General features: G+C 38.6%; 1 protein-coding gene across 1 annotated transcript in view; it reads right to left on the reverse strand.

The window, feature by feature from the left end:
* The window catches only part of csmd3a (CUB and Sushi multiple domains 3a), a 457,456-nt gene that overhangs the window by 57,803 nt on the left and 379,447 nt on the right, over nucleotides 1–20,206 (reverse strand). The window contains exons 57-59 of the mRNA XM_036558514.1: nucleotides 13,568–13,750; nucleotides 10,470–10,646; nucleotides 882–1,061 (exon numbers count right to left, since the gene is read on the reverse strand). Coding sequence (XP_036414407.1) covers nucleotides 882–1,061; nucleotides 10,470–10,646; nucleotides 13,568–13,750 — 540 coding nt within the window. The remainder of the gene's footprint in view (nucleotides 1–881; nucleotides 1,062–10,469; nucleotides 10,647–13,567; nucleotides 13,751–20,206) is intronic.

Genomic DNA, 20,206 nt, shown 5'->3' on the forward strand with positions numbered 1-20,206 from the left:
TGCATTTTAGATGTTTTATTTTATTTTTTTTACATATTAAATTCAGAAAGTAAAAAGAAACTGTGCACTAAAATCTGCAGAAAAACACCATTCTCTCTAGAGGACATGCTAACTTGCTTTCAGTTAGAAAACAATCAAAACATGTCATTTGGCCAGGACTGTTTAAACTTCTGCATATGATGTATGGAACCCCTTGAAGCTTTTACTTGTATTCTGTGTACCCCAAGTCAAGCTAATATGCACTGTCCTACCTCAAGTTATTATTTTTTTATATTAAACACTAAAACACGTGTAATGATAGGATAAGAAAAAAGTTTGATTTTATGAGGTGATGGTGACTGTTTCCATGCTTAAAACAGGTCGCTAGATGGTCTGGGTAAAAAGTTATGATTAAATGAAATGTTTGGATGTGTTTTGTAATTATGAGTAGCTGAATGTATTGCATATGGGACTTTTTTGTTGTGACGGTGATGCGTAAATCGAGCAGCCGCTCCCATCTCTGTAATTTCTACTGAGATTTCCTGTCCTAGAAGAATTGGTCATACATATTACAGATGTCCACTTATGTAAACTAATCCTGTCCGGTTAGCACCAAAGTTGTGAATGTTATTCTGAAAGTCAACTATGTTAAATCATACATGGCTAAAACACAAATCACTAAATGAGCCAAACAATCAGGTACGAATCACCTCTTACTCAAGCTACAAACAAACAAATGCTGAACTTGTGTTTTTGTTTTGCTCATGGCAATAAACAACATTTTCTCATTGGGATATCTGAGTACCGGTTGTTTAAAATTCAGGATATTTGAATAGCAAAAATGGTTTTAAAGCCCACCCCTAGCAGAAATGCTCAGATCTGTTGGTGTGAACTGTTTGTACCTTGGCAGGCAGGCAGGGTGCCGCTCCAGGTGCCGTTGTGGGTGCAGGTGCGGGTGCTGCTGCTCATGTTCTCCATCAGGTAACCTGGTTGGCAGGCGTAGGTGACATTGTGGCTGATGGTAAAGGTCTCTCCAAACCGCAGGCCATTGGCTGGAACTCCTGGGTCACTACAGCTGATCACTGTTGGACAGGGACAAAGCAAAAAATGACAAGATGAAAGTTCTGCACATTGTAAGAGTGCAACACTGACAAGTCTGGAATCACGTGTCATAGTAATTTCTGTTATTTTATATGCAATAATAACTTCTGTGCATTTAAATATAAAAGATTAATTCTTAGGTGTTTTATATAATATTTCAAGTGTACTGGGAACAACAAGAGGTTTCTAAATGATTAATAATATATGTGTATGATAATATATGTCATGTCTATTCTACATAGTAATATATACAATATTGTACAATTGTTCTTGTAAAGTTGTATAGGACTACCATATTAGAGTCATTTACACATGTATCTACAGACACTTTGGCGTTTGTTATTTTAAAGGCACCACTTTAAAATAAGACTAGTCTTATAAAAGGTTCAAAATGCATTTATTAATGATAATTTGTTAGGTCTTAACCTAATAAAGGACCTTAAAATCATTCATAAGCACAAAAATAAAAAGAGTAACAGTGACTTCTTGTTTGCCTAACAGTGAACTCACATTCATTTATACTGTCAAACTTCAGATTTTAATGTTTACTGATCTTACTTTGTCTTTTTCATCAGTCAGAATTAAGCGTCTCAGCTTCATCACATATTTTTGTTAATCAGATATAACAGGTTTCTTTTGCCTATTTTATTAATGTGTTATAACTGCTTATAAATGATAATGAAGTGTTTATGACCTAACTAATAACCATTAACAAACTATTTTTAAACCATTTATAAACGCTTTAAAAAAGGCAGCCTTACTTTGAAGTGGTACTGATTACACTTTTAAACAGTAGCATACATTCAGTCTGAGGTCTGTTTCCACTGGAACCCAGTGTTGCTGATGTGTAGAACATTTTGTTTAGTTTATTTATAGATCAATTTACACGTTTGGCTGTCAACTAGCCAAGACAATCACAAACCATAAATAGACCAAAGCACACAAACCAACCAATCAAGTTACACAAGAGCTACGAGAGTCTGGATTAACTCAGGCAGCTGTTTAGATCTGGCCTTTTTTTGCAAAACATTTGTGTTTTGTGTTTCCTCGCAATAATTTTTGCATTCTATTGGTAATGTTTCATATTCCTTTAAATAATTTTGCATTCCTTTTGCAAATGATTTGCATTCTCTCACAATAATTTTGTGTTCCTTCACAATAATTTCACATTTCCTTGCAAATACAATGGATTTGGCAAAGGATCACAAAACGGTTGTAATGGAGTGCAAAAATTTTGCAAGGGAAAACTACTGCAAGGGAATGCAAAAACTTTGTGAGTCAATGCAAAAAAAATTTGCAATTTTGCAGTGTTGCTGCAAATATTTCTTTTTTGCAATGGCACTTTTAGGGGCTCAGTAGGTTCCAGCACTTTTTGCAGTGGAAAAATATTATTTGGTGAACATGAAGTGTGGCTGCTTACTGTTAAGAAAACCTTTGCCCATAATTTTAATCATGAAAATCATACATCACTCTGAAATTCTGAAAGAAAGGCAAAGTGTTCCCAAAATATTAATGCTCAGTGTACCTCCAATCCTCTAAAGACTTCCCCAACTGTAGTCACTTGCAAATTCCAGATAACCAATACATCAAGTCCGCTGTCTCTAAACGCAAGGGCCAATCTCAGCTATCTCAGCCCAGTACACAAAATAAGACGCTAATCATGGTTATGTAAGCATCCTCCCTTGAATCAACAGGGTACCATTCAGAGTCATGCCAATAAGCTTAAACAAATCTGTTTATTAAGTACATCCAAGACACAATAAGGCATAATCAAAGCCGCACTGTGGGGTTTTGCTGGCTAAGAAGCATTGAGAGAGGATGATGTATAGCAGCATTATGTAGATCTACACACAGCGAGCAGTTGTAGCATGTAGTATCCTGTAGCACTTTGCTATTAAATCCTCTTTGACACTACACTTCACATTACGGTTTATGTTTTCTACCCTAAGAAAATGGCCTCTCTAGTCAGACTCCAGCGCAAGACAAAGGTCTTGGAAAAAACCTCCATTTCCCGCTGGGTTTGTGGTAACAGTGCATGCATACCTGCTTCCTCCCTGTCTGTTCTTTAACCTTTAAAAAGTGCAAGTATTCAAAAGCATGGTTTACTTTTCATTTGTATTATTTGAGTATGGTCAGTCACACTTGCATTTGATTGTCCTAATTATCACCTATACCATACTGATAATTCTAGAGGTTCACATATTTTTGCCAACCAAAATATACAACCCTATTTCCCAAAAAGTTGGGACACTGTGCAGATGTAAATAAAAACAGAACACAATGATGTGCAAATCACATAAAAAAAAATTAAATTACTACAAAGACAACATATCGAATGTTGAAACTTAGAAATGTTATTGTTTTTTGAAAAATATATGACAATTTGGAATTTGATGCCAACAACACGTTCCAAAAAAGTTGGGACGGGGGCTTGTTTACCACTGTGTTTCGTCAACTCTTCTTTTAACAACACTCTGTAAGCGTTTGGGAACTGAGGAGACCAACTGCTGTAGTTTTGAAAGTGAAATGTTTTCCATTGTTGTTTGATATAGGATCTCAGCTGCTCAACAGTTCGGGGGCCCCTTTGTCATCTCATAATGCACCGAATGTTTTCAGTGATGAAAGGTCTGGACTGCAGGCAGGTCAGTTTAGCAGTTTTCCATAAAAAAGATGCCGTTTAAATGGCAGCATGTTGACAAAACATGTATATATTGTTCAGCATTGATGGTGCCTTCACAGATGTGCATGTGACCCATGCCATGTGCACTAATGCACCCTCATATCCTGATGGATGCTGGCTTTTGAACTGTGCACCGATAACAAGCTGAATGGTTTTTAGCCCAGAGGACACAGTGTTCATGATTTCCAAAAACAATTTCAAATGCTGCTTTGTCGAACCACAGGACACTTTTCCACTTCACCTCAGTCACAAACTTGCAGTGACAAACTGTGTTCACAGACAGTGTTTTTCAGAAGTGTTTCTGAGCCCATGCAGTGATTTCCACTATAGAATTGTGTCTGTTTTTAATGCAGTGCTGCCTGAGGGCCCAAAGATCACGTCCAGCAAATACTGGTTTTGGTCTTGTCCCTTGTATACAGAGATTTCTCCAGATTCTATGAATATTTTAATGATATGATGTATCACAGATGATGAACAGCAAAAGTTCTTTGCTATTTTACGTTGAGAAACGTTATTCTTGAATTGTTGACCTATTTGCCCGCATAGTCTTTCACAGAGTGGTGAACTCCTCCTCATCTTTACTTCTGCAAGACTCTCTGAGATGCTCTATTTATACCCAATCACGTAACTGACCTGTTGCCAATTAACCACCAGGTGATTTTGTAGCATTACACAACTTTACCAGCCTTTTGTTGCCTCCGTCCCAACTTTTTTGAAGTGTTGTTGGTATCAAATTCAAAATGTGCATATATTTTTTCAAAAAACAATTAAATTTCTCAGTTTCAACCTTTGATATGTTGTCTTTCTACTATTTTCCTTTAAAAATATGGTTTACATGATTTGCAGATCATTGAATTCTATTTTTATTTACATTTTGCACAGCGTCCCAACTTTTTAGGAAATGTGGTTGTATAATGTTAGATCAATTTGTTTAATTAATGAATGAAAAACTATTGACTGTAACATAACTGTTTGCCTTATTTGTGTTTTCAGGTCCTCTATCTATGATTATGACTTAAATAAAGATCTAATTGTAACTAGCAAATGTTTGTAGAAATTTACATAACTCTAAAGGGTTCACAAACTTTCAAGCAGCACTTTACATGGAAATTAAAGAAAGCAGAAAATGTGTTTATTGAGACACGTCATCGGACTAATGAAAACTGACTGGTGCTATAACACATTTAGAGGGCAGCATTTAGTAATGTTTGTTTATTTCAGGTTGAGCTGTTTTTGTCATCAGCGGCGAGCTATTACATCCTGACAGCCAGAAAGTAAGAAGGCTAATCAGCCAATCAGCTTTTGTCTGAGGCTGATTTACCTGACGTCCAGTTGTACAGCTGAGACATGCCCGTGTTTTTCCTGCAACCTGGATTTGTTTGGTCGGATGTCTGAAAACTGATTTGAGGATGTCCGAAAATGTCCTTTTGTACAGGTATCTGCCCTCCCCCTCACCCCCCAAGCAGTAATGATATAGTTAACAGTGATATACTAACGTAGTGTTTCACACCACCCAACACCACCTGACATCAATACATACATGAACCTGTCAATACAGAATGCAAATCAGCTGTAAATGCATTTCATTATGTAACTATGCGACTGAATATGTAATTACATTTAATTATTCAGAAAAAACACAATACTCTATACACCTAAGAGTTAAACACCTGCCAGGCTTACGTGCGGTTTGAGTCCAGCTAGGTTAACACCTGTTAGGACTGGCGTGTCATTCGCTGGACAGCACTTAATGTAAACGTTTGTCATTTCTGATTGGTCCAATAATTGCAGGGCTGTATTGCTGCTCTGTTTGAAACAATACTGAAGGTCAGATAAGTGCAGGAGTATTCAGATGCTATCCTTGTGTGTCTCTGCAAGCTACAGAGAGCAAAGCATGCTGTCTGGCCTTCTCTCCCTTGAGCCCTTTCTTTCATTCTCTTCACTCTCTTTTCTCTCTGTCCTCTCAGTGTGCTGCTATCTCTTCACTCTGTAATGACCTTACAGCTTCCTTCATGCTCATTTATTAAAAACGTCCTCCGCGCAGCCTCATCAGATTACTCACATATTTGTAAAATGAAACTTTCATTAGCATACTGGTAATAAACCCATCTGTTTCCTAAACCCACACTTTTTATAGCATAAACAGCAACGCATTTGTACATAAAGCTAAATGGTTAGCAGTTGATCAATTATTAATAACTGTAATTATGCTTTCATGTTGGGGCTCGGACGCCTACTGCAGTCTGACATGTTGTTTGAAGTGCTTCGGTCACCTCAATATTTCACAGATGCCCAAAGCTCTTATGATGGGACGCTCCCTCCCACGCTAATGACTACAGGCAGGTTACAAAGAGGTTTGCTTTTATGTTCCGCTTCTGTGCACAAACTGTAGAAATCCTACAAGTTCCTCTTCACGGTCGCCACCTGTTAGCTGTGTTTTGTGGTAGATGCTAAAATATTTTGTTTATTTTCTTGCTAAATGGTCCAATTTCTTCACAGAAACATTTCGACGTACTTTAGTTGTTGAGATGTAAATAAAGTCATTCAGAGTGGTTTGATGTGAAATCCTTCATTTTAGAGAAACTTAGTGACTCAGATTTCTCTACAGTGGTGAAAAGAACCAGTGGTTGCCATGTCTACAACACGAACATAGCCATTTTATTTACTATGTAGAACCACCAGCGAACCTACATGTGTCTTCGTTTGTACCTGCATGTACCTCTGCACCACAAATAGATTTAAAAACATGTTTTAGGCCAAAACATTCTGCAGCTTCTAAATACAAATCTTAAAACACTATCTGTCTTTTTTCACACAGCACTTTTCATACCGGTGGCAGCTCAAAGTGCTTTCCAGGCAGCTGAAAAAGGTTTAGTAATAGACAAGACAATGACAGATCAAGTTAAAAATTAAGAAATACCAAAGAGACGTAGAGTTTTAATTAAATGCTAAGTTAAGAGATACATTTTTAAATGTTTTTTAAAAGTGAGCACTGAGCTTGACTGTCTAATAAAAGCAGGAATCAAGTTTAACAGTTTAGAAGCTGAATAACAGAAAGAGTCTATGTTTTCTGTATTTTACAGAAGGTTTTTGCAGAAGGTCAGTATCTGCAGATCACACACTGGAACATAAACAGATAGATATTCTGTGATGTAAGCAGCGCTTTAAGGTCATTTAGAGCCTAAAAAACTGGTAGCAGAGCTTTAAAATCTATCCTGAATGATACAGGTAGCCAGTGCAGTTCTTATAAAACAGGAGCGATCTCTCTGTTTTGTTTTTGTTTTGGATCTGTGCTGCTGCATTTTGTACGAGTTGTAGAGGATGTACTGTTTTCTTAGGAATAACATAATTCTGCGTGAGAGCTTTTAGAGGCATTAACTTCTTCAGAGGTCTGGTTACTAACACCACCACTGTCAATGATTCTAACTCTATTTCTCTAGAATGAAACATTTCAAATCAAACCACTCTGAATTTCCCGAAAACTTTTTTCCCCCCAGAATTTCAGCCTTGAAATGAATTAGCCTTGGGGCTGTGAAAATTTTATAAAACTATGCTTGACAGTTAACTAACTGCTGCTATCTGAGCTTTGCCTTGCTCAAATGATCTGCAGTATGTTCAATCACAAGCAGTGTATGTAGCTAACTTTAGCAAACTTCAGTACTTTGTCAAGCAACAGCACTTCAAATGTTTATTAATTCATTTCATCAGTGACATTCATGTAAGCTATGTAGATAAAAAAGTTCATGATGAGTGATTTAATCAAAAAATCAGCTTGTTTTTATGGTTATTCAGGAGCCATTAAATAATATAATTATGTTTCTGTTTAGATTCTGTTTATTTTAGCAATCAATTTGAGACGATACTTGCTTATAACAAAAAAAAACAAACCAGATAATGTATGAATTATTCTGCTGAACTGGTTCAAAGTCAAGAGTTGAAAACACATTTCGACCTTTTAACTGTCTTGGACTTTAGACTAAAACACTCTTGCTTTGAGTGACCCTATATATTAAAGGCCCAGTTTAAAATCTGTGAAAAAATAAATACTTTAGCAAACAATTTGAAATATTTCAGTTCACTTTTGGTTTTTTCCCCAAAAACGACACTGAAAGGAGTGTTTTGTATTTTTTTTCTTTCTCTGTCACCGTTTACTGTTCTGCTGTGTGGGCGTCAACCCCAGCACATTGATTGACAGCCTCTGCATCAAATATAGCCGTCTTTTGCTCCAACATATTTTGTCGTGGGGGCCATCAACCAATAGAAACGTTTCAGTGGCAGCAATCCTTAATTCTTCTGAAATTTCAGATTTTGGGACACATTTGCTTCAAGAACAATGGGATCCAACTGTGGCTAAAATAAGGCTCCGCCTACAGACTAAAACTCTGTGTTTTGGTAGTGACATGAAAACGTGGGACAGCATTTTTTGAACAAAAAATTAAACTAATGAATCTAAAATTTTCAATTTCACTTTAAAAGAAATCAAACAAACAAATATACCAAAATAATTATTTTTAGTAGTGTAAATTCAGGGGTTAGGGTTTGGGACAGACACCTCCCAATAGTAAGTAGCTCATAAATGGTGATTTTGTTTATATTTAGCTTGTTACTATCTTAATTATTGCCTTGCATATTGATTTTAAATAGATCATAACATAAGACTTGCAAATATCAAAAGGTCTAAATACTTAACAGTTTTTTTAATTGTTGTCAGTTTTAACTAATTCAGTAGAATGGTCCATATAATAGGATGGTACAGTGCATCGTTTGCTGAGCATGATTACAAAATTAGCCTGGGTGAAACTGATATAGTCGAATGCTGCAATATGCAAACGAGCTTTCTAACCAATCACGTCTTTTGTAGTGTGCTGTGAGCATCCTGACCAATCATAGCTTCAGATGAGTTCCTGTGGGTAGTTTGATGAATCAAGGTACTCATATAATCCAACAAAAGGAAATTATTGTGATTGTGTCTTTAAACTTGTCACATCGTTAATTAGCCGAGGTGTTTTTAATATATTGCAAGGTATACAGCAAATGTAGTATGGAGCAATAAAATCACAGCAGCAGTAGTTTATTCATAGTGTGCAGCCCTAGTGTAAAGTGTAAGCCTGTGAGAAACAGAGCTTGTTTATTTTCCCCCACTGTAATAAGTAATTTGTGTCGCTGACCTCCTGGGCAGTAGAGGTCACCCCCTCCATCTCAGGCCCTGTCAAATGACTTCATAATGGAGCCCTTATGTAGCCAAACAGTGTCCATTAGTGATGCCTCCCCGGACCTGATTACTCCGGCTCGCATCCAGTGTTAATCTCTCCACTTCATCCATTAACAAAGTGCATTGCGTCATGCGACGGGCTGCGTTGGCTAATGACAGTGAAGAGGTCTAATGAAATTCCTCGCAACCCCCCGTGTACCTCCCCCACCCCTTCATTATTTTGTCTCTATGCCAACATCAATCTCACATTATTCGTCAGTCGGAGATTGATCGCCCGCGTCAGTCCGTCCGGCTATTATGCGTCTAGAGCCAGCAACAAATCTCTTTATATTAATGGGCTCTCTCGCGAGGTGAGCCGTACTTTCGTCCCCACGCAGCAGCATGATTGCTGGAGTTCTGTAGAGACTGTCTAATTACGATCAAGTTGAGCGGCCGGTGGAAGGATCCTGTCAGCGCTTTGGCAATGTTTACCCAACAGAGACCCGACGGAGAGCCGAGGCAACAAATGGAAGCCCGGAGAAAACTCCGTTCAGGCCACTCTGTATCCATCCGGTGAGAAAAACGTCTCAAAGCTGATTTAGACTTCTCAGAAGATGCACATAAACATAGTTGAGTAGAGAGACACAGAAGACATTTATGGGTATCCGTAGCTCACAGACATTATGCCCTGCATTTCAACATTGTTTTTTTGCCCTTGTCAACTTCCCTTTATGACTTGGAACGGTGTAGCCCCCACATCACATGAGGCGGAACAGATTGTTCAATAGGAACGTGACAGTTTATTTTACTTCTCTATTGTTCATGACCTAGATCAATGCTAGCCTCAGTGAGATAATTGGCTAGCTAAGAAAACTAATGCAATCTGTTTTTTGAAAGGTTAGAGCATTTAGCACATAAAATTTGGGAATAACTGCTTTGCCTGGTTTAAGTTTAGAATAAGAACTGTGGTGCACTGCCTTTTTTGTAGCTTTGTAGCTTTTAGCTTGCTAAATAGCAAGCTTGCAGAGTACCGTTACATCAGGAGTCATGTATAACAGCAGTCTGCTAGAGCTAAGAGCTTCATCTGCCTTTTTTTGGGTTTGAAAGGGAAATTGAGCCAGGTAGCAATTATTTTTGGGGAAGTTCTAGTGCTGAGGTCTGTGTTGACTCGATCCCTCACCCCTCCAGTATCATCTGACAAACTTCACTTGAGCTAAAAGAGCAAAAGAACCATTTAAACTGATGTTAGGGATTCCCCTACGGGTAAACAGCAATGCCAAATTAACACGATTGGCACCTTCCTTCTCTGTGTTACTGTCTGCACCTGTAGTAGGCCTGGCCTATCATTTGTGTCACCTGTGTCTTGTTCTGTTCTTATTTATATGTAGTCGTTGTATTTCTTTTTGAGGTATTGCATGTGTTTATGTAATTCTGAAAACAATTTTCATTGTTTTTCTAGTTTGGAAAAGTTTCAGATTCACAAATGCAGAACACAGAATTGTGCCTTTGGATACTTACAGGTGCAGTTGGGCTCGGAGCTGGACCAGGTGCCGTTGGCCAGGCAGAGTCGAGATGGAGATCCGGACAGACGGTATCCATCCACACAGGAATAAACGACAGAGTGAGAGAAACTGGTGCCGTCTATACGGGAGACACGGCCGTTAGGAGGGCTGCCCGGGTTTCCGCACTGAACCGCTAGAGAGAGAGCAAAAGAGGGAGAAAAAAAGAAGAGAGAGATAGAAGTAGAGAAAGAGAGAGAGTTGGGAAAAGAGAGAGAAATAGAGAGAGGTAGAGAGAGTTACATAAGATGAGAGGGAGAGAGGTAGAGAGAGACAAATGGAAAAAGAAAGAGATAAAGCAAGATAGAAGACAGTAAAAGAGTGAGACACAGAGATGTAGAGAGGAGAGAGAAAGAGAGATTGAGGGAGAAGAAGTAGGAGACAGAAGGACAGAAAGAGAGCAAGGGAGGAAAAGATAGAGATGGAGAGAGAGAACAGAGAAAAATACAGACAGAAGGAGGTCGAGAGAAAAAGAGGGCAGGGCAGAGAGAAATGAAGGCATGTTGAAAGAGTAAGACGGGGAGAAAGAATAAAAGGAAGGAGAGCGAGAAAAAGGGGTTATAAAGAGATAAAGGAATAGAGACAGAGAGAAAGACAAGGAGAGTGATAGTGAAGAAGCGAGGAAGACGGAGAAAGGGAAAGAAAGAGTCAGAGAGAAAGAGAGAGAGAAAAGGAGGAAGGGGACAGAGAGGTGGAGGGATAGAAAGAGAAAGATGGAAAAAACAACGCAAGAGAGACAGAGGGAGAGAGGGAGGAGAGAAAAAGGGATACAGCGAGATGGAGGGATGGAAAGAGAAAGGAAAAGAGGGGGAGAAAGACAAAATTAGGGAGAGAAAGAAAATGAGGACAGGGATTGAGAGAGATAGAAGCATAGAGGCGAGAAATACAGAGAGAGAGAAAATCAGGAAGGGGACAGAGAGAAATAGAGAAAGATGGAAAAAGAGAAGACAAGAGAGGGTTAGAGAGAGAGAAAGAGGGGGAAAGAGAGTGGGGGATATAGAGAGATAAAGAAAGGGAGATGGAGGAAGAGAGGTGAAAAAACAGAAAGAATGAGAAAGAGAGAGAGAGAAATGGCATTAACAGTCTGCTGATGCTGCAGAGACCTTCACAGCTTCCAAATGTAATGTAATTATCACAAATGGCCGCTTCCTTCAGAACAAAACTGCGTCTTCAGGATAAATATTGATCCAGCGCTCGAGGGCCGATTTCTGCACTTACACAATGCAAATATTACAGAAGCCAAACACTTTTAAAATCTAAACTGACTTTCTGGAGCGAGGAGAGATTGAATTTGAGCTTAAAGAGAATCTTTATGAAGACTTTATAAAAATCCTGATTAAATATGGAGGGCATATGTGTGGGGTTAAACTGCGGGGGCAGGCAGCGTGTTCCTCAGGGTCCAGTAGCCTCACAGGGCATGATGGGATTTAATGCGAGACAAGCTGGTAGATCAAAAACATTCAGGCTTGAGAGAGTTTGCGCCCCTCGGGGTCCTCACAGCTAACAATGTGTAAATCTGTTTTAGAGTGCAGCACCGGCCATAACCGGTCATGACTGAGACGCCGCCGGGGTTGGAGGGGCTAACGGAGTTCACCAGAGAGAAAACAAACAGTGTCAAAGGCCACCATTTTCCATATACTCTCTTCAAAGCCTTAAAATACAGTGGGAGTCCGGTGGGGAGTCATGAACATGCATCTCGCATGCAAATATCTGAGCTTCTCTGAATATGTGCATATGGACACTGACTAGCCACCTCATTAAGCACACCTCCTTATATCTACACTCACTGTCCTTATTATCAGCTCCACTTACCATATAGAAGCACTTTGTGGTTATACAGTTACTGACTGTAGTCCATCTGTTTCTCTATGTACTTTGTTACCCTGTTCTTCAATGGTCAGTTCCCCCACAGGACCACCACAGAGCAGGTGGATCATTCTCAGCACTGCAGTGACACTGATGTGGTGGTGGTGGTGTGTTAGTGTGTGTTGCGCTGGTCTGAGTGGATCAGACACAGCAGGATAGTATGGATAGTATAAGGATCATTATACTGAATTAGTTCAAACTGCGATCTGAGAATCAGCGTGGAACATTAAGACCTGTCACTACCGAAATATTGAAATATTACCGAAAGTGAATGTTTTTGTGTTTTATTAAAACATTATTATAATTTTATGTCTGTAAATTGTTCAAAACTGTGTTTGCTAGTCATGTACTGGCAAACAATGCTCAAAATGAACTGTCACTATCGAATGTCATTACAGTAACATTTGGTAAAGTTTAGGTAGTGACAAAATGGAATATTTAATCTTTTTTTTTTAATAAAATAAACATAGTTATGGTATAGGGTCAGTTAAAAGACCGAAATGTGTTTTCAGCTCCAACTTTGAACCAACTTGGTAGAATGACCCATATAACATTGATGTCAGAACAAATTCTTGACAAATCTCCAAAAAAGTAACTTTTTAAGAGGAGGAAAAAATATTTAAACTTAGAATGAAATGTAAAGACTTTTTCCTAAGTAAACCTGGACCATTTCTACTGGTCCATTCATCATGAATTTTTCACACAATGGAAAGGGCAGCAGGTGTTTTCTTAAATTACATAAAATGTAAAGGTTTTCTTGTCCTGACAGTGAAGAGTAAGGTTTTATGGACTGATAAGTCTAAACTTGTAATTGCAATTACTTTGTGAGAAGCAGAAAATGTGATCAACTTAAAAAACTGAAAGCAAGTCTCCTGAAAAGGATGAAAGCTGTAATAAATGTAAAGAGTGGACACACTAAATACTGAGAAGTGTGATATTATATTTAGTTGTTGAGGCTTCCGAGTAATTTTCTGTGAATTATGTTTCCTGCATTTTTTTCTGATGCTGAAAAATGAATAACTTGTACTTACTGGCTGTTTTGACTAGAAATTAAATAAATGAAAAAGTGGTCTTTACACACAATTTAAAAGTCAGAGTGGTTTGAGATGAAAAAACAGTCCTACCAGCTGTGTCTAAACGTTTGACTGGTACAGCCGGGGTAGGTTTGTGTGTGGCAGTAGGTGGTCTTACGTTTGCAGGTGGGCTGTCGACCAGACCAGGTGGCGTTGGGGAAGCAGATGCGTTCGGCCGAGCCGTACAGCGTGTGTCCGGTGGCGCAGGTGAAGCGCACTTTACTGCGCAGCTGAAAACTGCCCTCCTCGCGAGTAGCATGAGCCGGAGTGCCGGGATCACCGCACTCACCCACCACATCGCCTACATACACACACACACACACACACACACACACACACACAGAAACATTACTTAAGACACCATAATCATCATTAATTATTAATTATGTAAGCATGTCTTCCTCTTCTCCTGCTTTTCTCATTCCCTCTCTTTCCATTTCTCTCTGCCTTACACTCTCCCTCCCTTCACATCCTTTTGTCTTTCCATTTCTTTCTGTCTCTCTCTCCCTCCTTTCCCCTCCTTTTCTCTTTTCCTCTTTCCATTTCTCTCTATCTTACACTCTCCCTCCCCTTCACCTCCATTTCTTTCTGTCTCTCTCCTCTCTCTGTATCTCTCTCCCTCGATGCCCCCCCCCACTCTGTCTCTCTCTCTCTGTGTGTGTAGCAGTAGTCAGTGATCTATTAGAAGGTTAATCAGTCAGGTCTGAGCCCTGCAGGCGCTGGGTCGTCTGTGTAGCGCTGTTCTCCGGCTCATTTTACACCGTCACTCATTCGTTCATTAGAGGATTCATCGACTGTCCACGGAGAAAGACAGTAGGAGTGAATCTCTCAGGACGTCTCTACCTGTTCTTCCTCTGTCACTCCACCACCACCCGCGGGACCTCTTTTTCTAGTGCTTTGTTGGGTAAGGCCTGTAGTTTCATCATGCTTATTTAAAGTAGGATGTAATACAGTCCACCCCGCTGCGGCTGCCTTGTCATAGGGAGGAATGGAAAAGCAGGAAATAGAGGACTGAGGATGAATTGATTCATTTACAGATGTTTGCACACAGCAACTGCATTTTGCATTAAAGGGGCCAAATCATGAAAACTGATTTTTCCTTGCATGTTTTAAATAAAAGAGTCTAAATGTAGTAAAAATGATGATATGTAAAGTTCACTCCCCACACAGTCCATACAGTTGATATATGGAAACTAAGCTGCTACTAACAGCCTGTTTGGAGTGTATTGTTTTTGTGATGTCCACGCATTCAGCCTACAGTAGTTAAGCCCTGTCCATTCCATCTGTAGTTATAAGGAGTGTTTCAGCCTAGGACTGCTTTCTAAATGAGGCACAATATACGACAGCCAATCAGAAATAATCTCTAATAATGTACATATATTAGTCTTAAAGGTGCGTGAACACAAACAGCCACATCAAGAGAGCTTGGGAAATGGTCATGTAAAAATAAACTGTGACTGATTTGGTACATAAAATTACACAAATGTCATAAGTACAGTTGTGTGCAAAAGTTTGGGCACCCAGTCAAAGACATTTTGTTGCTTTTCTAAGTGAAAATGAGTTAACACGTCCTCTACAGTGACACTGTTGCACATTTATGCACAATTACTGTTTATATGCTGAATTCATGTTTTATGTTCTGTTTTTTTAATATGTTACACTCTGCACATAAATACAATCTATGCACTAAAATGTGCAGATGCAAATTCCATATTCAAGTGTTTTTCTGTGGAGGACATGTTAACTTAGGACGTGTTCACTTAGACAATCAACAAAACATAATTTGACTGAGAGTGTTCAAACATTTGCATACAATTATGAATCTAAGAGGAAAAAATCAAAATGTAAGAAAAATAGAACATTTTTGCATTTCTGTTTATAGGCTGTTATGTGCTTAGCAACCACTACTGTTACCGATTTCACTGGGCCTCATTCACCAACTGTTCTATAGAAGAAATTTGTTCTTAAAGCCCGCTTGAACATAATTCTGCAGTTTAAGAACACTTCATGAATCTGATGTAAACTTTATCTTAAGACCTTTCTCAAGAACAAATTTAAGAAGAAACTTATTATTTAGAAAAAAGATATTGGTGAATGTCTTGCAGATCACTTGTTCACAGCAATTACTACTAATAATAAATGATTTTTTTACTGAAGATTGGTGTACTGCATTTCACATCATATCTAACAGCACCATGCTTAAAACACTGTAATGTGGACTTTAGCTGTGCATTGACAAATTTAGCTTGTGAGTGTTACACAAAGAACAACAGTCAAATCATCAAGAGAAACAATTAGAGATCAAGTAGTGAATCACATTACTGGCACTGACTTGTGGCACTGGGAGAAAACCCACCCGCTTACGACTGTCCGAGAACCAACAGGGTGCCAATTAGCGCCCTAATGCGCGCTAGCATAAATGATTAGCATGAATGAACCGCATAAAGCTTTAATCGGGCAGCGGTGGCCAGAAGAAGTCATGGACAGCTTCAGCTCAGTAACCAGAAGCGTAGGCCTCCGCTGACCCAGATGAAATCCTATTTAATTACACGTACGGGCGCCCGGGGGCCACTTGGAAAACGCCACAGCTAACGTGCTTTACACCCAGGAGAGGGGTTTAGCTCATGATTAAACCGCCGTAGGTTCCCGTGCTGCGTGGATGGACCGTGGAGTAGCTCCCATCTGCTGGCTAATCCAGCCTTTGTTCATAAATAAATGGAAACACACTTCTCAGCCCCTTAACAACACTACTTTTTTTCTCTTGCCAGTAAGACTTCCTTTTTTTTTTTTAAGTTCATTAGAAATCTGGGGCATCCTTCTCGTCTTCGGTAGCACAGGAGATTTGGGAGTGTGGGGAGGGGTGGCTAATCGAGAGCTGTATAGAGAAACAGCTCAGCAAAAAAATCTAATTTACACAATTTTCCTCTTACCCCAAATTTCTAACTGGAGAAAAACGCATGAGATATAATGTAATAGCTGTCCATTCTTATATAACATGGTCAGAAGCCACATGAGCAAGTCTATTTGAGACTACTTAACAACTCGACACAGTTTGAAGCAAGTATGTGAAGATTCAGACACATAGTTTGTACAATGATAATCGATAGGCAGTGTTGGGATTTAACAGCATACAAGAATTGGGAATACATATTCAGAATACAGAAATTAAATAAATGTATTCAGCCCAAACAGATAGCAGACTGATAAATCAATGTGATGATCAATGTGATGTATTCAGAATATAGTAACATTTTACAGTACTTTAAGAATACCTGCCCACTAAATTAAAAAATACAATATTCAAAACAAATACCATCAATGCTTGTTTATATACTGGTTTAGAATCAGCACACAACATGTTGCAAACATGCTTGTTAGACGAATTCTAAAAATTAAAGGTCTCTTTACAAATACTGAAGTTCCCTGCTAAAGCCTGAGTAGACTGATAAATCAATGTGATGATCAGTTACTAATCTCAGTGTTACTGAGCTCTGCTAAAGGCTGATTAGACTGATAAATCAATGTGATGATCAGTTATTAATCTCTGTTACTGAGCTCTGCTAAAGCCTGAGTAGACTGATAAATCAATGTGATCAGTTATTAATCTCAGTGTTACTGAGCTCTCCTAAAGCCTAAGTAGACTGATAAATCAATGTTATATTCAGTTATCAATCTTGAACTCTTTTAAAGGAATAATCAAACTAATAATTAAGTGGAAAAAACAGGTTTTTGCCTTCTCTCTTATACAAGATGAATAGTAAATGTACTCTGAATATATGACTTTTTATTTATTGTAACAGAATACATTACTGAATACCAGTTTTTTCACTTTTCAGCCATCACTACTTTTTTTATTTTGCCCAACTCTGTCGACAGGACATAAGCCTACATTACTTATTACCTACATTAGCCCCGTAGCTCCACTGCAAAACTAAAGAAGCAAACTTCAGGCACCAAACAGGTCTGTACAGATTGATTACACTCGGGTTAAGGAGAAAATTAGTTTCATTAGTTTCGTTTTTTTGGCAGAACAGTTTCTTTAATGCATTGCTGATGGGGGCTATGGAGCTGGTAGAGATGCAGAGATAGATGCTGGGCTGTTCACCAGGGATGCTGCCTCCTCAAAGGCCCAAATCCACCCATGCTAGGTCTCTCTGCAGAGAACAGAAGTGTCAGGAAAGAGAGGGGAAAAAAGGGGCCCAGGCTTTCTCGACTCATTAGCCTGTTTCACTCCTGCCATCTAGCACTCTTTTGTGTGCGGTGCTGCTATCTGGGGGAGATAGTAGGGCAAGACCTGTCTGACCTGAAAAGAGCCTTAAGCCAGGAGACACTTTTCAATCTACTGCTGCCTGTTGTTTTGTGCTTTTGTACAAAAGGCAGCAAAGCCCAGTCAAAAACACTCACCAAATTCAGGCTAAATGGGCCTAGATATAACCTGGTTCCTTAATCGCTATTCCCTACATTGGAGCATCAAATACACTATTACAGGCAACAGAACAGGCCCCCTAATAGAACACTATTATAGGGGATGGAAATGGTCACTAATCACTATTCTGTACATTAGAACATCATATAGAACACTACTATAGAGAACAGAGATGTCCCTTAATCATTACTCCCTACATTAAAGCATAAAATATAGAACACTATTTCAGAGAATAGAAATGGTCCTTAATCACGATTCCCTGCAGTGGAGCTATATATATATGGGAAAAATGTTCGCCTATTCAGCATTCCCTACATTAGCGCAATATATAGAAAACTATAATGGAAAACACTACTCCCTACATTAGAGCATTACATACATTACTATTATGGAAAACAGAAAAGGTCAATAGTCATTATTCCCAACATTATACCATACACAGTATGCACTATACAGACCTCATAACAGAGAACAGAAACGGTCCCTAATCACTATTCCGTACATTACAGCGCGATATAGAACACTACTATGGAGAACAGAAATGGTCCCTCATCACTTTTTACTACATTGGAGTACTGAGTTTGGGGACAACACTGCAAAAGTAGTGTGCTATACAGTGAATACAGCACACTTTTGATCACAGCCATACAGTATCAGTCAAAGGTTTTGAGACACCAGGTTAAATGTATGCTGTTGATAATTAAAGTCAGCATGAATAGGAAATCATAACACATTTTCCTTCTGTACTGTGACATTTTTGAGTGAAACACGGTATCAGTGAGGGCCTCTGAGCTAGCTCAGCAATTTTTTCTCTACAGTTTGGGTAGTGGGAGGGGGAGGTTGTAGAGGCAACTATGAGAAAATTAGACTTTTTAAAATGATACGATAAGATTAACCGTGCAGGGACGTGAACTAACAAGGTAAAAAAGTCAGGTGGACTTTATTGATATGTTGCTCTAAAAGCTTAAGCTTAAATACTTGAATACTTCAAATGTGTTCTATATAGCTATAGTGAAGCTGGTGCCTATGTATTAATCTATTTCCAAAACAAAAATGTACACAATCATTTAAAAGTTTGGAATCACTGTTCTATTACTACAATATTAAACCACTCTTTCTGCAGATGCATGTATACAAGGATTCTGCTATTATACTACAGGTTACCAACAATTTGTAGGAAGCTGTGAAAATCGAAGCAGTAAAAAATAAAGTTTTCATGATAAATTGAAAACGGTGACCAAATCTTGCTGATCAAATAGCTATTCATACTTATTTTATGGCAAGACATTACTGTAAAGTAAATAATTACAGTTTATTCATTAATTACATACTATTTTTTACCATATCATAAACTCCTGTTGTTTCCAAAACATTTTAAATTGTGAAAACACCTTCTGTTTGCATTTTGGCGTCTAGTCAGTCTACACTGTGTAAGTTATATAGAAAACACTTATTAATATGACATTATCGCTTGTCATATTAATAAGTGTATAGAAAACAAGTGATTTCAAACTGCATGTGTAATCTTTTAAAAAACTAATTTTAATATAGAATTTAGAGTTTAAATCAAATTATTATATTATCCAAATTACTATGCGTGCCTCATTAAAATCTAATTAGGGAACGTGTGTCCTCATTAATGTGTTTGAGCCAATCAGGTAGGCTGTTGGTAGGCGGGGTCTAAATAGCTCTATTCAGCCATTACTTCTGATAGGAATAATTCCATATGTGTTATTATATATCTGAAGTATCTACCTTTCTACACACTGTAGAAAATAAGCACAGGAATGTGTGTCTTAGTGAGCCAAACTTTTGCCTGTTACTGTATTTATAACATTGTCTGTTTGCGGTAGTTTGAGGTGCTGCTAATTGGAGCTGCGGCTCTCAGAACTGATGTCCAGACACTACAAGCCTTCCAAGGGCATGATCAGGCCTGGAAGCTTGTTGCCTGCCAGAAAGAGAGAGGCTAAGAGCAGTGGCCGTAACGTGGACACACCTGGCAGTGCAGGACTGTATTGATCTTGTTTTCTCTCCACACTTCGTCATGCTGAACTAGAAATATCGGCTTTCTGTCTGCAGCCAGATCCGTGTCGGCAAACGATTTGATTTAAGAACGAAACATGGTGCAACTCTTGTTCTGCTTTCAGCACGTCTTCCAAACACAGGAATATTAGTGTCGACCTCAAAGGCCAACAGCATAATGGATTATGATTTTGATTAGTATGATTTTAAGTATTCAGCTATTTAATAACTGATCTATCTGCCGCATCTCTGTCATACCATCAGTTACTAAAGATAATAATTCTGATGTTTTCCCGTACTTACAAAATA

The sequence above is a fragment of the Colossoma macropomum genome, unplaced genomic scaffold (genome assembly GCF_904425465.1).
Source record: "Colossoma macropomum unplaced genomic scaffold, Colossoma_macropomum, whole genome shotgun sequence".
Taxonomy (NCBI): Eukaryota; Metazoa; Chordata; class Actinopteri; order Characiformes; family Serrasalmidae; genus Colossoma; species Colossoma macropomum.